We start from the raw sequence: 15,952 nt of genomic DNA on the forward strand, positions 1-15,952 counted from the left end.
CAATATCAGATTTTGTCAATTCTAATCTAGGTGCGACTCCCCGTCGACGTTCCAGACGTGGTGGATGTAGTCGCAGAGCTCTTTCCCTCCTCTGTCTCTCTCACTCACTCAGTCGGCGCTCCTCGCTCATTCGTGCGCTCTCTTCCTCCAAATACCCAAAGTGCCACACATGTGTTGCTAGGAAGAGCCTCCGTCGCCATAGCAACAGTTGCCAGGCCTCGCGTGAACCTCTCCTCACATGACCCTAGAGGAGGCACGGGCGCCGGCAGGCTCGGTCATGTGACGCAGGCAGGCTGATGCTCTGTTGCCTCACAGACTCTTGTGTCTCGGTAGAGCGGAGACTCGTCCAGCTCACTGTTGATTTGATCAAAGCCACTTTAGGTTTTAAAAAATTATAACCGCTGTCATCAAGGAGCAGCCTTTGACTGCCTCTGTCTTTCCACATCGAGGAGGAGAAGGTTATTTGTCTCCCAGCATTAGAGTCCTGTCTAGCTGTTAAAGAGCAACACACACCAGCGACATAATGATGTGCCACATAAATGCAGGGAGTAGCAAGATGAGCGATTAGGTATGCCAACGGTGATTCGCAGTCGATTAAAGCTTTACAAGAACATATAAAACACAAAACAGCATCTTATAAGAATTGCTAAATTAAAATAAAATGAAGCCTAAAATGAGAATAATGGGTGGAAATCAGAAACGGTTTGATCAAAGAAGGTTCAATCGATCAGTTCACAGACTGAAATGTCTTAACAATTCAGGCGCTTGTTTTCCCCCTCAAGGTTGAATTGTTATAACGTTGGTGATCACCTGACCTTTAATCTAGAGAGCATGTTAGCATGCTGACGTTGGCATTTAGCCTAAAGCACCGCTGAACCTAAGTACAGCCTCACAGAGCTGCGAACGTGGCTGTAAACTCAGTCTTGTTTAATGATTAGTGCTACGTCAAACATTTCATTTGATACCAGTGCCGATTCAATGCACAGGCCTATTCATGATGTATTTTACGCTGTATAGCAGCATGTCATATCAAGTTAAACTTCTGAAGGAATAATTGTATAAGGAGCCCATGCAGACAATACAGAAATATTTTCTTATTGAGATGTGTTGACAAGCAGTCCATGTCAACTGACTGAACCGCACCTGAATGTTCAACACACTGTTTCTATCTCTGAGTCCTCGTGCTCTGCTTTAAGTCTAGTTAGTTTTGCTTTGTGGGTTGTGATAAAGAAAATATGTTTGCTGACGAGTTGGTAGCTAGTTCATAGCTTAATCATAATCAAAACAAGGCTGTAGTTCAATAAATCAGTTTGATCAGCAAAATCCAAACTCCTTTAGCTGCAGCTGTAGCCTTTCAGGTCATCGGAAAAGATCTGAGAACCACAAGCGCAACTACCCCAGCTCGGAGTGAAGACTGGATGAGTCAGCAGCACTCTGCTGTTGATCAGATAGCTCAACATACGCCTACGCAGGGCTGGAAAAGGAATGAGATCAAAATGAATGTCAGCGGTACTGGCAAAGTTCCTCAGATGTGTGAAAAGTTTAATTCATAGACAAAAATGTGGAAAAACCCAAAGTTAAAGCTTGGTTCTGTCAGGTTGTTATAAAATCATCAACAAAATCACGCAATTTGATTCAAGTCTTTTTCGTTATCAGTGCTGTGATGTCTAGCAGTTTCCTAAATTCTTCCTGCTGGACTTTTTGGTGACAGAAGCGCTGGTGGTGTATTTTGGAGCTTCGAAGAGGGTGGAAGTGTTTCTGCTTAAACTAATGTAGTGAAAACATTGCATTGAAAGCTGTATCTTAAGAAGAGCACACATTCCTCATTTTAGATATAACAATTATTAGGAAACCCACATACTTTAGAGGCAGTGATCAACAAAACTGACAATTCTCACAGATATTTTGTTATCTTTGGGAGAGTTTAATCATGTTTAACACTTAATTCTGTCCAAACATTAGCATGGAGAGCAGTTGCTTGAAGTTATGTCTTTTTCTTATGAATTTTGTACATGAAAGTCAAAATGTTTGTCAGCAGGTAAAGTCTTTGACACTTGAGCTAATTAGGACGCTGTTATCTGCAGGTATCTGTGCAAACTGTCGGACCAGGAGCTGCGGCAGAGCGCGGCGCGCAACATGGCCGACCTGATGTGGAGCACGGTGAAGGAGCCGCTGGACAGCGCACTGTGCTTCGACAAGGAGAGCCTGGACCTCGCCTTCAAATACTTCATGTCCCCCACGCTCACCATGAGGCTGGCAGGACTCAGCCAAATCACAGTGAGTTACTCTCCCAACATGACTGAAGTCAAGTCAAGTCACTCACAGGCTGCCGCGTTGTTTAGGCTGAAAGGAGCTGATTTTGATTCTGGTTCTGTATTCTTGATTTGAGTTTCAGCTGCAGCTCTGTTTCAATCCTTCTTTATCTCACTTATCATCAAAGATTTCCTAGTCATGGGGATTTAAAATGATGAATGACTTCCAAGTCTTCTTTTTGCAAGATCCTCGCATCCATGTGAGCAGGCAAATAACAAAATGTACTCCAAGTTTTATAAAAGGTCTTAGTTGCACAATGTTGGAATTTTAATGCTTTAATCACACACTAGAAAACAATCAGAGGCCTAAAAAAAGGTTTTGGATGGTGAAAAATACTTGATTCCCCCAATTAGCTGTTAGCGCTAGCTAGCATCTCCCGTTACAACACGTTTTTCGGCCATTATGCAACGTTTGCTAAATTAGTAACGAAGTAATATTAATTAGCTCAGCTGTATGTCATTACTAACTAATCTACTTGTCAAGGTTTGAGAACATCTGGTACAAGCTTAGACTAAACTGCTGTGCAGCTCTGTCCTGTACACATACTGTGCATCCTGATAAATATATTTCAGTTTTCAGAGGAGTCTGAAAACTGGTTGTTAAATGAGGAACCAGGGAGATGAGTTTAATAAAGTAAATTAGGGATGCAAACTAGTCCTTTTAAACTAATTAAGAGATATTTCTTTTGGATTTTAATGCGCAAATTAAATGTTTGGTAATTATCCAGAGATCCAGTATAGAAAATATGATGCGTCAAAATGCATCGATAATCGTTTTATAATCGCATCGCAGCCCTCTGAATCGTAATTGAATCTTGAGGTGCCCAGAGATTCCCACCCTTATTATGTAACGTTTAGCATTTTAGCAATCTCACATTACTACGTTAACATGCGTACAGGTTTTGAATTTTAAAATGTAAATGCTCAGCATGTTATATATATTTAGCAATTAGCATGTTAGCAGATATGAATGAAAAGTGTTGAGGACATATTGTATTGTTCCCCAGCTGATGATAATAATAATAAGTGACTGTATCATAAAACTGCCAGTGAAGAACGTGTTTTAGATACTTGATGTTATTGCTTAAAATTACAATAGGTAGTATTAGTTATAGTAGGACTGGTGTCATTATAAATGCACCAGCTGTTGATTAGCATGCCATCTGAATTTAATTCTACAGTGAACTCAATGATTTAAAACTTGCAGTTACACAATATTTCAGATTCATATACAGACTCCAGACATAATTCGACTTGCTTGTATTTCCCAACAGTGATAATTAAAGCCCAATGTCAGTTTGTCTGCCAATAGCTTTCTTTTAATTTTAGCATTCTGGTATGGCACTGATGGGAAATAACCTTGTACAAAGACTAGGGGTGGGAATCACCAGAGGCCCAACGATACGATATTATCACTATATTTATGTTGCGATTCGATTTTATTGCGATATAAATATACTGAGATATATTGCAATTTATTACCTTTTTCCAACTTCCACTTAGGTCCTAAAGTCAAACTTTGTCAACATCTGTTTATCTAAAAAGATACATTTTTGTTTGTTCATAGTCCTCTATATGGTCCTGTAAAGTTTTCTAGTGGACTATAAAAGCAATAGATTTTATTATTTTAGTACCAAAAAGTTAAAATTCCCATCTGCAATTTATATAATAAAATATCGATACTTGGCATCGGTGTATCGATACAGTATTGCCGTGGCAAATATCACGATACTATGCTGTATCGATTTTTTTTCTCCCCACCCCTAACAAAGACGTATACGTAACACTCTTGCTCTCATCATTGTTTCCTCAGAACCAACTGCACACTTTCAATGATGTCTGCAACAACGAGTCACTCGTGTCTGACACAGAAACGTAAGTTAAAGGGATCTGATGCCTGTGCACAAAGGTGCCAAGATAACCATTATTAAAAAAGTAATTTGGTCTGCTTTAATTCATTCATGATATAATGGCATTTGATTGATTTACGCGAAAGCAACTGTGAAACAGTCTTCAGAACTGTCAGTGTTTACTTTGATGGTCCATGTATAATGTTTTACTACATTTCCCATTTTCTCACTTGTGTATATGTTGAGTGTGGTTAAAAGACATATTTCTGTAACTTTTTCTGTACAGTCAATATGCACCGTGTCACAGCACACACATTTTACAAAATGATGAAGTATTCTTCTCTACATGTTGAGCTCATGTTAACATGTGTTACTTCGCTGAATGTTATGTTTGGTCATATGTCCAGGTCCATAGCAAAGGAGCTTGCTGACTGGCTGATCCACAACAATGTGGTGGAGCATATATTCGGACCAAATTTGCACATTGAGGTGAGACATTCTTATCCAGTGACGTGAACTGAAAACAGTTATATACAAACATACATGATGCATTTTTAACAAAATATTACACATTAAAGGCCATTTAAATGCAAATGTTCTCAAAGTTGTCAAAAGGATTTATATTCTCTTGCAAAACTGACTCCTCCAGTTTCTTCACTTAAACACAGCAACGCTGAAGAGTGGAGGGCAATATATTTCCTCCAAGCACAGCCGATCTTTAATGTGTGTTTGTTTTCCAGATCATTAAACAGTGCCAAGTGATCCTGAACTTCTTGGCTGCAGAGGGCCGACTCAGCACACAGCATGTCGACTGTATTTGGGCTGCAGCTCAGGTGAGACGGGACAGATATACACCTGACAGCACTCAGCTTTATTCCACTACATTAACCTGTTTGTTCCTCTGTGGAGTATTTTTCATTATATCTGTACTATCAAGGTGATGAGTAGAGCTGATCGATTAATCGTTTTCAAATCGACATTGCGATTTGAAAGAACATGCTTAGCTAATCGTGAGGATGGTGATTTAAAATGTAGGTAATTTATACAGCGCATCTGAACCGTTAAACAGTCATGCAGTTAGAAATTCTTGCCGTTGTCGTCCTTGTGTGTCAGACTTGCTTGCCTTATCTCTGTGAGCCGGTTTTGTGCCACTCTCCACAGGCTACATTTCCCACATGGAGCATTTCAGAATAAGAGCGTGTTGCCTGCCTGATTTTGCTGACCTGTTGAGATTTTGTTAAATTTGTTCGGTTGCCCTCGATTTTTGTGCTTCTACCATGGTTAAGTAGGCTAAGTGTTTTTTGTTTTTTTTTGTCTGTTTTAACTGTGTTTAATGTTGATATACGATCGAGAGTCTGCACAGGGTGTTTTATTTAGAAAATTTACCGGATTCTCTCAGCCATTCTGTGTCTGACTTCCTGCCCTGCTCATCTGCTCTGTGCTGCTTAACGCGTTTCATCAAAAATAGACTGGTAGTGAATATTGAACTTTAGCTAAACTAAACAAATTGCAAATCGAATCGTAATTGCAATATCTGGCAGAAAAATTGCAATTAGATTTTTTCCCCCCCAAAATCGTTCAGCCCTAGTGATAAACCACGGAAGTGTTGGCTGGTTGGTCTATCTGGAGTTAAATATTATGTAGTTTAACATTTATAAGTAGATAATGAAGTTATATAGATAAATACAGATTTGTTGATCAGTAAACAATTTAGTTCTCTATCAGAATAAAACAAAGAAATTTATTCTTACATGGCCTCTAGTTAGTAGGGAGGAATTTATAACTGCTATGCACACTGCAGTTGATCAGTCTAAATTAATAAGAGTTTAGAAATGTATACTGAATTAATCATAATGATGTAATAACATGTCATTCTTACCCAAATGTAATTGTATTCTGGTATATTAGAAGATTCTATACAGCCCAAATTTAAGTACAAAAACAACTCTGTACCAGTCAATGAGTAACTCTGTTTATGTTCTCCAAATATGAAATAATTTACTCTACTTTTTGTTTGGTCTTTTAGCTAAAACACTGTAGCCGTTACATCCACGACCTTTTCCCTTCCCTCATCAAAAACCTGGATCCAGTGCCTCTTCGCCACGTGCTCAACCTGGTGTCAGGCCTGCACCCCAGCGCCCACACCGAGCAGGTAAACGCACACGAAGCTGCAAACACGAGGAGTTGTATTTTGATGTGTTTGTTTTTCTGTGATAAACTCTCATGCGTTTCGCTCTACTCCTCAGACTTTGTACCTGGCCTCCATGCTGATCAAGGCTCTGTGGAACAACGCCCTTGGCTGCCAAGGCCCAGCTCTCCAAACAGAGCTCATTTGCCTCCCTGCTCAACACCAACATCCCCATGGGCAACAAGAAAGGTCAGTCTGGGTTTATTTGCAGCTCCAGGAAATTAAGATTGATGATTCGAATCTGAAAGTCCCAGCAACGACTAACCGAGAACGTAGCCGCAAGCAGCGACTCGTGGGTTCAAACCTTTTTGTCGCAGTAGCGACTTCAAAATAAAATCATACGTCCTGTAAATACTGTGACAATCTGACAGGCATTTTCTGATCAATAGCTTAAAGGTTCAGTGAGTAATAATTTTGAGCATCCATTGACAGAAATGCAATATATGATCCAAACATAAGACCTTGCATAATAAACCGTTCTGTTTTTATTACCTTCGAATGAGACATTTATATCTACATAACCGCGGGTCCCCCCAGGGTGTGTTGTCTCGTGGTTATTACGAATGTTGTATCACCTGCTGCGTTCAATCCAGGTTGCTAATAAATCTTCATAGCTATAAGGAATACTGAGAGCACAACCATGTAATGTGCAGTACAATTAATGACAGCTTATTAAATACTGTAAGTCAATAAAACTGTGACGTTGCATAATCAACAATAAATCTGTTTTTAACTTACAGAGCACAACCGTGTAGCCTAATGTACAATATGTCTACAATTATTGACAGCTTATAAACTACTGTAAGTCAACAAACCCTGTTGACTCTCAAATCAATAAAGCTGTAACCTGTTTTTAACTTACAGAGCACAACCATAATGTGCAATGCAATCACTGCAAGTCAACAATCCACTAGACTTTCAAACCAGTGTAACGTTATAACTAAATAAAACTGTAAGGTTACCTGATCAACAATAAACCTGCAACCTCTTTCTAGCCAACGGCCATAATTAAGGTGATTGCAGCCAGCGGGACGTAAATGATTACATTTATCGACCACCACAAGTTTGGCAAGCAAAGAAACACTCATTCATCTTTTCATAACCAACGGCAGTCAGAGCAAACCTCCCGTAGGTCGTAGCTGAAGCGAGAAGCAAGCTAACGTTAGATGGCCAATGCTGAGCTAAACATGTTTACTAACCTCAGGTTACTGACCTATTTGCGTTCAGAGCGGAGCAGCTGTGGTGTTTGTTGTCCTCTCACGTGCGGCCGCGCGCAGCAGATGCTACGTGTTACGTAGGCAGGTTATAGGTAACGGAGGGAGGGGAATAACGGCAAGCTCATCAGACGTTTCCTAAAAATAAACATTGTTCACGAGTCCGAGTCGAGTCTGAAGTCTTTTGAGGACGAGTCTCAAGTTGAGTCTGAAGTCACTGTGTGTGCGACTTCAGTCGCTTATGGAGATAAATATACGCTACTGGCAGCAGTTTACAAAAAACAAAAATCGTCTACCAAATTCTCCTCTGTACATTCTAGTTGATTACATGACACACTGATGAAGTCTCTAAAAAGCTGTAAAACCCTTCACTTTGGAAGGACATAGCTCCTAAACTAAACTTTTTTTTTTTTTTTTTAGCAAACACCAAAAACGTTAAAGGCACGAAGCGCATCATATAGTGTTGCTCTGAATTGTCACTTCCTGTGACATAAAGAGCGAAGACAACTAAAGTGTGACAGCCACAGCATTAACTAAAACACACAAAAACAGAAGGGTTCTACCGCTACGAGGTTTGAACCCTGATTAGAGGCTTCTTTTTTCTCTTGACAGTTTGGCGGTGGTGCAGTTACTCAGACCTTGTAGAAGTAAAAGTAGCAATAACACAATGTAGAAATAATTGTGCCACAAAAGTCAAGCATTCAAGATTTTACTTATGTAAAAGTACAATATAGGTATCAAAATATGCTTAAAAGTACGAACAGTAAAATTATTAAATATGCAGAAATGGACCATTTCAGAATTGCGTATTTTAATTGCATCATCACTTTAATTTTTTTAGCTGGTAATGGTAGGTCTGATTTTTTATTTATTTATTTTGTAATATTATTTATACTGTTAGGTAGCTTGTGAAATCCCTCTGGGGATCAATAAAGCCTTATCTTAACCTATAACAAAACATCATAATGTATTAGTTGATTTCATTTTGTTTTAATAATCTGAATCTGCAGTGCAGTTAGTAACTGAGGTTGTCAAATAAATATGGTGGAACAAGTACAATAATTCCCTCTGAATTAAAAAGTATCAAGTAGCAGAACATGGTATTTGTACTGTAGTTAAATACTGTACTTGAGTAATTATACTTTCTATCAATGCAAAATAAGACACAAATATTCTGAAAGTAGCAGATGAGGTTCCGCAGACAGTGTACGTCTTCGTTTCCTCAGCCTCTGAAGCATCAACTGTGAATGTTAGTGCGGCAGGTTTGATTTCCTTCCCACAGTTTGATCTGGTCTGGTCAATCTGGTTCCTGGTTCTCAGTCTCTCTTCTTGTCTGCTCTCAGGTTCGCCAGCTGCCAGTCCGGACAGCAGTGACAACAGTGACACTCAACACAGTGGAGGCAGCGACATGGAGATGGACGACCAGATGATGAGTGGCAGCAAGAGGAGCCAGCAGAGGCTGTCTGACACAGAGGTAACCTTAACCATCACAACTACATGCCCACCCTTAACCTAATTGTAACCTGAACCCTAAAACCAAGTGTTAACCCTCAAAAAGCAGTCTCTCGTCTATGGGGACCTCAATTTTTGTCTCTACTGTGACACAAGTCCCCATCAGTTAGTGTGCATTCAGGTTATATAAAAACATGCAACACACACAGACGCTTTAAGCTGATTTGGATCCTGCAACCGTGCTGTTTTATTTTTATTTTTTCATTTTGCATTTCCCCTGTCATAAACTCATCAGATGTAGATTAAGGGCCTGTGTCCACCAAAGGCCAGCGTCATTTTTCAATTGATTTCAATGGTAGCGCCGCAGCACGACGAGGTGTTGAGCGTCTTTTCCACGCTGAGCGTTTTTTTTCATTTGGGAGAATTGAAAAATGTTTAACTTCAGGTAAAACGCAGCGCACGTCACTGTCACTCATCCAATCACTGTCCAGGAGGGGCGGGACAAACACCACACCGAGCCATCTCAACTATTGAACAAAACGATGTGCCTCCTCGCCGAGTTATTCCCTCACCCGCAAAATCTCGTGGACCCACGTACGACGAGTCCGTCCCTCGGTCTGTTTCAGCCTTCTCTTCATGCAGAGCAAGGGCCAGAGCAGGGCCTGCGTACTTTTGTGGTGACATTTTACATTCAGTAAAATTAGGTAGCCTACTTGCAGCACATGACCTCCACGGAAATTATGTATGTATGTATGGGGAAAAAAAGTGAGTCGTTTTGTCACGGAGCTTCCTTCATGTGAGAACAATGTCCTAAGATGATCCTTTTAAAAACAGTTTTATTAATTATATTCTTGCTACGCTTTTGTCATAACTGGATTATTAAAATGTCTGTACACAGATTGAATATTTAGTTTGTTCATTTTTTATTTATTGTTTATTTGGACCCCCATTTGTTAGGGCCCATATTTAAATAAAATACGTATAACCAACAATGTACTCACACCCATTCATATATAAAGATTTAAAACTATTTAAATCACATTACCATGCAGAACAAACAACAATCATCTCTCAGTTAGGCGTTTTCAGCTGGTAAAAAATGCTATGGTGGACACAGGCCCTAAGTGGCCCTTTGATACACAGCTGCTGATGGACACAGGAAACATTTGAGTTGCGTATCTGAAATTTTAAACAATCAATTGAACTGGATGAACAAAAACTAATGGTAGCAAATATCAGCAAGGAAAGAACAACGAACGTTTTAAATTCTATTGGTGATTGGAAAGTTCAAAAATGATGCACATGATATCTGAGATTTTCATTTTGTGGAACATTGCAGCAGAAACATTCAGTTAAGTCAAGTTAACAATTAACCTGATCATTTGTGATATTGTTACACTCTGCTGATGTTCCCCCTTTAAAGTGAAGATGTCGTGTGTCTCTGTTGTGTCCTCAGGAGTCGATGCAGGGCAGCTCGGATGAGACGGCCAACAGTGTGGAGGAAGGCAGCAGCGGGCCGGGCAGCAGCAGCGGCCGCAGCGAGGCCTCCAGCAACGAAGCTGCCTCCAGCCGAGCCAGCCAGTCGGCTGGCAGCCCCGGCAGCGAGATGCACTCTGACGACATGGCGGACAGTGAGGCATTAAAGGAGGAGGAGGAGGAGGACGATGAAGAGGAAGACGATGAGGACGATGATGAGGACGATGAAGAGGACGAAGAAGAGGGAAACAGATTGACTGCTGAAGGCGGGCAACAGAAGGAGCCCCGCGAGCAGACGGAGTCGAGGAAGAGGAAGGCGGGGGAGGCACTCGGTGAAGGTCCAAACCAGGGGGCAGGGCCCAGTGGTTCAGGGAGCGGTGCCAAGTCCAAGGTCCTCCCCTTCAACACAGAGACTTCTGCTGTCATGGTTACAGCGTCAACGTCATTGGAGGGCCGGATGAGGATGTTGGATGCCTGTTCTACGTCTTCGTCCGCTCGGCCCGAGGGGACAGAGCCCCAGCAGCAGCCACCAGACATCGGGCCCTCACAGATGGTCCAGGGGCCTCAGGAGCCTCCGTGCCTCCCGCGGCCCGAGGACTTCCTGGGAGAGGCCATGGGCAGTGAGCTCTTTAACTGTCGCCGCTTTATTGGCCCCCAGCACCACCACCACCACCACCACCATCATCATCACCACCATCATGAAGGGTAAGGCCGCCAGCCTAATGCGTGTCTCAGGAAAATTTGTTCAGGACATTTGTGGAACAAACTGAAAACTACGAATCTTGTGACATCTGTGGTCTCAAAAATTCAAATTTGTCTTGATATTTTTTTTTGTAATTCTGCTTGTTGCGTTTATGTATTTCATGTGTACATTAAGAACATTTTGCCTTGTTGGCGCTAGATGAAAGATCAGAAAGTCACTTAAAACATATTTACAGCTAAATTAATGGAAATCTAGTCATTGGTTTTTCAATATCTTTATCTGCCACCCTAACTCCTTTATAAAGCTGTCTTCCCTCCCTCAGTCCCATGGTGGAGGACATGCTGAGTGCTGACGACGTGAGCTGCAGCAGCTCTCAGGTCAGCGCCAAGTCAGAGAAGAACATGGCTGACTTTGACGGTGAGGAGTCGGGCTGCGAGGAGGAGCTGGTCCAGATCAACTCCCACGCTGAGCTCAGCTCCCACCTCCAGCAGCACCTCCCCAACCTGGCCTCCATCTACCATGAGCACCTGGTGCAAGGTGAGCCACATACAGGGCCTTGAAAAGCTTGAAATAATCAGATTATTTTGACCAATACAATACGTTGTGTTAAATCCCCAAGACAAAATAAATGTCAACCTCCCAAAGAACCGGAGAAGCTAATTTTGTGAGCGCTCTAATCTCTGCAGGTCCAGCCGTCCATAAGCACCAGTACTCCAGCAGCCACGCAGTGACTGACATCAACCTAGACAATGTTTGCAAGAAGGGCAACACTCTGCTGTGGGACCTGGTGCAGGACGAGGACGCGGTATGGCTTTTTTTGTTTGTAATGTGTAGAGGTGGTGCTTAACCAACCAACGAACAGCAGTAGGACGCAGTGAGTCTTCAACCACCTCTTTAGCTGCTACTTAAAAACTGTTATTGTAGTTCCTCGATATATAAAGCATGGCAAACTGTTCCAGTGATATATGGCTTTATGCGTTACTGTTTTTGTTTTTATAGCATTTGGCTTTGACCAGAGGTGATAATTGGTTTTCTCATTAGAAGATTCCTCTTAATGATCACAAAGTGTTTCCCAGAAGCAACATGACCAAAAAAATATAAGCACCAACAGCTGAGAAAAACAAAATTATAAAGAGAAGAATAATTAATTAATAATGAGCTCTTCAGTGCGTCACAGGTGAATAAGCACTAGTCAAAGCCAGAAATGCCAACATCCTCAGTGTTCCTGTGTGATCTGATTTTTCGTTTGTCTGTCTTTGTGTTTTCAGATCCATCTGTCTGAGGGTCTGATTAATGAAGCAGAAAAGCTGCTGTGTTCGCTCGTATGTTGGTTCACTGACAGACAGATCCGAATGCGCTTCATCGAGGGTTGCCTTGACAACTTAGCCCACCACAGGTAAGGGTCACCTATACCCGAGCATTGGTCTCATTTTTATTCAGCGTTTTAATAAAATTCATCAATCAATCATTTCCACAAATAAACCGTTAAAATCTGAATGTCTGAAAACTGCATGGAAAATATTTCATAGCACCGTAACGTAACATTGGAGGATGATCATTATTGGTGCTGCTGTTCTGCCTTAAATAACATCTTTTATGATCACGTCTGCAAATATAACGTAAAAGAGGAAAAAAAACTGGTCACACAGCAACAAAAAAATATTTTTTTGTCTTTGTTTTGACCCTCATCTTTTTGTCTTAACCTCAGGTCTGTTGTGGTTTCCTTGCGTCTATTACCCAAGCTTTTTGGCACTTTTCAGCAGTTTGGCTCCAGCTACGACACCCACTGGATCACCATGTAAGTAATGTTTCTAGCTTGTGTATCAGAGCAGCCAAGTTCAGATTAATGTGTTGAACAGCTAGTGGACACTATATGGACAAAAGTTGGAAGGGGCTGTTATTTCATTGTGTGGTCTTTAAGGGAAATCTTGATGCTACATCATATAATTTTAGATAATAGTTCTCCCAGAAGTTTGTGTTTGGCCTTTTCCTGTTTCAATAGGACAATGCCCCCATGCACAAAGCTAGCTCTATAAAGAAATGGGTTTCCCAGTTTGGTGTGAAAGAACTTGACTGGCCCGCACAGAGCCCTGACCTCAACACGATCAAACACCTTTGGGATTGCGTGCCAGGGTCCTCCAATCCAAAGTCTGTTTTCACAAATGCTCTTCTGGATGAATGGGCAAAAATGACTCCATGACTCCTCCGCTCAGCGTCAGCCCCAGTCCACCATCTCCTCCGCCCCCTCCTCAGAGCTGGCCAGCTCCACCCTCTCCCTTCCCCATCTCAGAGAATGATGTCAACAGATTATTCAGGAGGCAGAAACCCCACAAAGCAGCTGGGCCGGACTCTGTATTACTCTATATTACTATATTAATGCCTATGAATTTAGAATGGGATGTAGGTGTCCCAGTACTTTTGTCTATATAGTGTACTTCAAGCTGTGTATTCTTTAAACATATATTTTACAATTTGTCCTGCACACGTTCCAAACTTTTACTGGTCTTAAGATGTTAAATGGCTCCTAAATTAAATTTATGATGACATGAAGAGGGAACTATCTAATATCATGAGTGTGGTACTGATGTGTTTGTCGGTCCTGCCAGGTGGGCTGAGAAGGAGCTGCACATGATGAAACTGTTCTTCGACAACCTGCAGCACTACATCCAAGAAGTCCGTGAACACCTGCACAAGTTTGCGCTGTAAGTCTGTCAGCCTGTCAGCTCTGTCCCACTCAGTTCTGGTTCATCAGAGTGCTTTACAGAGCTGCAACAAGGATTAAAAGCAAGATCACTGCAAAAATATGTGTTTTAATTCGCTTTTGTGCTGCCCTTTTGTCATGTTCAGTCATGTTGACAAACGCTACTTAAATATCTAGTTTAATACCTAGTTTCCTTAAGGTTGTTCCAAACATACATGAGCAGTAACACGCATCAAGAAAACACATTAAAATCACAGACGTTTCTCTCTGTATGATAAAGTTATGGATTCCAGTAAAAATCATATGATTTTAAAAAAGGTCACACCTGATGCTGACATGTCTCCCTTTGACGTGCCGTTGCAGTTACAGCCACAGCGCGGAGGTCCAGGTCCGTCTGCAGTTCCTCACCTGCGTCTTCTCCACACTGGGATCTCCAGACCACTTCAGTAAGAATCAGCTTCTTTTATTCTGCTCAGAGAACAGAAACGTGGTTTGGAAAACAAAAGGATTTATAGTACATTTAAGTCCAACTTAAAAGATAGTTAACGTGTTGATTCACAAGCTGAAGACACTTTTATGCACTAAAAATTTAATCCTGCAGTTGTAACTGTAACACTTAATTTTGAAGAATATGTGTAAAGCTGGCATGAATGTGTATAAAATAAACACGTCATCTTTTAGATATTGAAATTTAATGACTGTTCAAGCTTTAGTTCATCCAAATAAATCATTAAAAAAATCCCCTCATCTATCCCTTCTTATGTCTAGTTATACAGGTGGTATTAGGTTTATGTGCCAACGTTCTGAGAAATGTTTCCTGCCACCCTGATGCAATAGAGGTCCAGCACAATGCTCCCTTTTGTCTGTGTTGTGAGCGAGAATGACGTAACTCTGTTTGAGAGTGAGGGACTGTAGTTGAGATCCAGGCAGGTTTTCATCCTGACTGACATCTAAAAGCCTCTTGTACCTGTTGTACTCTTCCAGAAAAACAACAGTAACTATACTGTATCAGGGGATGATAGAATTTCTTCTGTCTGCTTCATCTTCGTCTGTTATTGTTCTTATCTTTAGTTGTTCTATTTTAAATCCCAAGTTTTGCTAATTTTATTTTTTGAATATCTTAGATTTATGTAGATTCTTTGAGGGCAATAGAAAGTACCATGAACACTTCAGTTATAGATCACCATAAAATTAGTCTGCACAGAATGATTTTTTCCTAATTTTAATTTTCAGTAATATTCTAAGCATAAAGAGGTAAAACTATCAAATATTTCACAATAAAATCAAACTCGAACAACAACAAAAAGGCCTTTTGATGTTGGCACATCGCACCTGTCTGTGTTGTATTAGGTAAAGAAGGTGTAGGTGTGTGATTTTGTGTTTTTCTTTGTGTGTTTTTCCGTCTTTCAGGACTGAGTCTGGAGCAGGTGGACATCCTGTGGCACTGCCTGGTGGAGGACGGCGAGTGTTACGACGACGCGCTGCACTGGTTCCTCAATCAGGTCCGCAGCAAGGACCAGCACGCTATGGGCATGGAGACCTACAAACATCTTTTTCTAGAGAAGGTAAGGACAGAGAGAGGAAACACAAACACGATGCAATATACAGGAATGAGAAGTTTACAAAAAAAAAAGGCAGACATCAAATATTGTCCTTGAAGTCTGGGTGAACTAGTTTCAGTTGCAGGGCTTCCTCTGCTGCTGGAATTTCCTAATTATCTTGGAATTCTGAATGTTTTGTTCTTGGCGAGGAGCAGCCTTGAGTATCCTGGCTATGATACAGTTTTCTGGAGTATAAACCTGGATATGCTACCTGGAGTACGCAGATAGAAACCAGGGAAATTCTTGGTAAAGGTACTTCATTTGGTAGAGGAAATATAGTGGCTGAGGTGGTGAGACATCATGACACATCTGCACACAGATGATCAGAAACCTGGATAGAATCATGTATACAGACATGTTAATAACCAGGTTTCCCAAAGATCAAAACCAAGATAAAACAGGGATTCTAGATTGCTTGTAAATGTACCCACTGCCTCACAACCTCAGCCTTTGCT

The 15,952-nt window shown here is 41.1% G+C and overlaps 1 protein-coding gene across 1 annotated transcript in view; it reads left to right on the forward strand.

Annotated features, from left to right (window-relative positions):
• The window catches only part of LOC119889907 (ubiquitin carboxyl-terminal hydrolase 34-like), a 40,834-nt gene that overhangs the window by 12,611 nt on the left and 12,271 nt on the right, over window positions 1-15,952 (forward strand). Inside the window, 16 exon segments of the mRNA XM_038700858.1 lie at window positions 2,085-2,277; window positions 4,126-4,187; window positions 4,570-4,651; window positions 4,903-4,995; window positions 6,189-6,314; window positions 6,409-6,456; window positions 6,458-6,539; window positions 8,908-9,038; window positions 10,473-11,197; window positions 11,518-11,732; window positions 11,882-12,000; window positions 12,464-12,591; window positions 12,904-12,993; window positions 13,802-13,897; window positions 14,260-14,342; window positions 15,307-15,461. Coding sequence (XP_038556786.1) covers window positions 2,085-2,277; window positions 4,126-4,187; window positions 4,570-4,651; window positions 4,903-4,995; window positions 6,189-6,314; window positions 6,409-6,456; window positions 6,458-6,539; window positions 8,908-9,038; window positions 10,473-11,197; window positions 11,518-11,732; window positions 11,882-12,000; window positions 12,464-12,591; window positions 12,904-12,993; window positions 13,802-13,897; window positions 14,260-14,342; window positions 15,307-15,461 — 2,428 coding nt within the window.

The sequence above is a fragment of the Micropterus salmoides genome, unplaced genomic scaffold (genome assembly GCF_014851395.1).
Source record: "Micropterus salmoides isolate LMB-PRFRI ecotype aquatic unplaced genomic scaffold, ASM1485139v1 Ms_hic_scaffold_1, whole genome shotgun sequence".
NCBI lineage: Eukaryota > Metazoa > Chordata > Actinopteri > Centrarchiformes > Centrarchidae > Micropterus > Micropterus salmoides.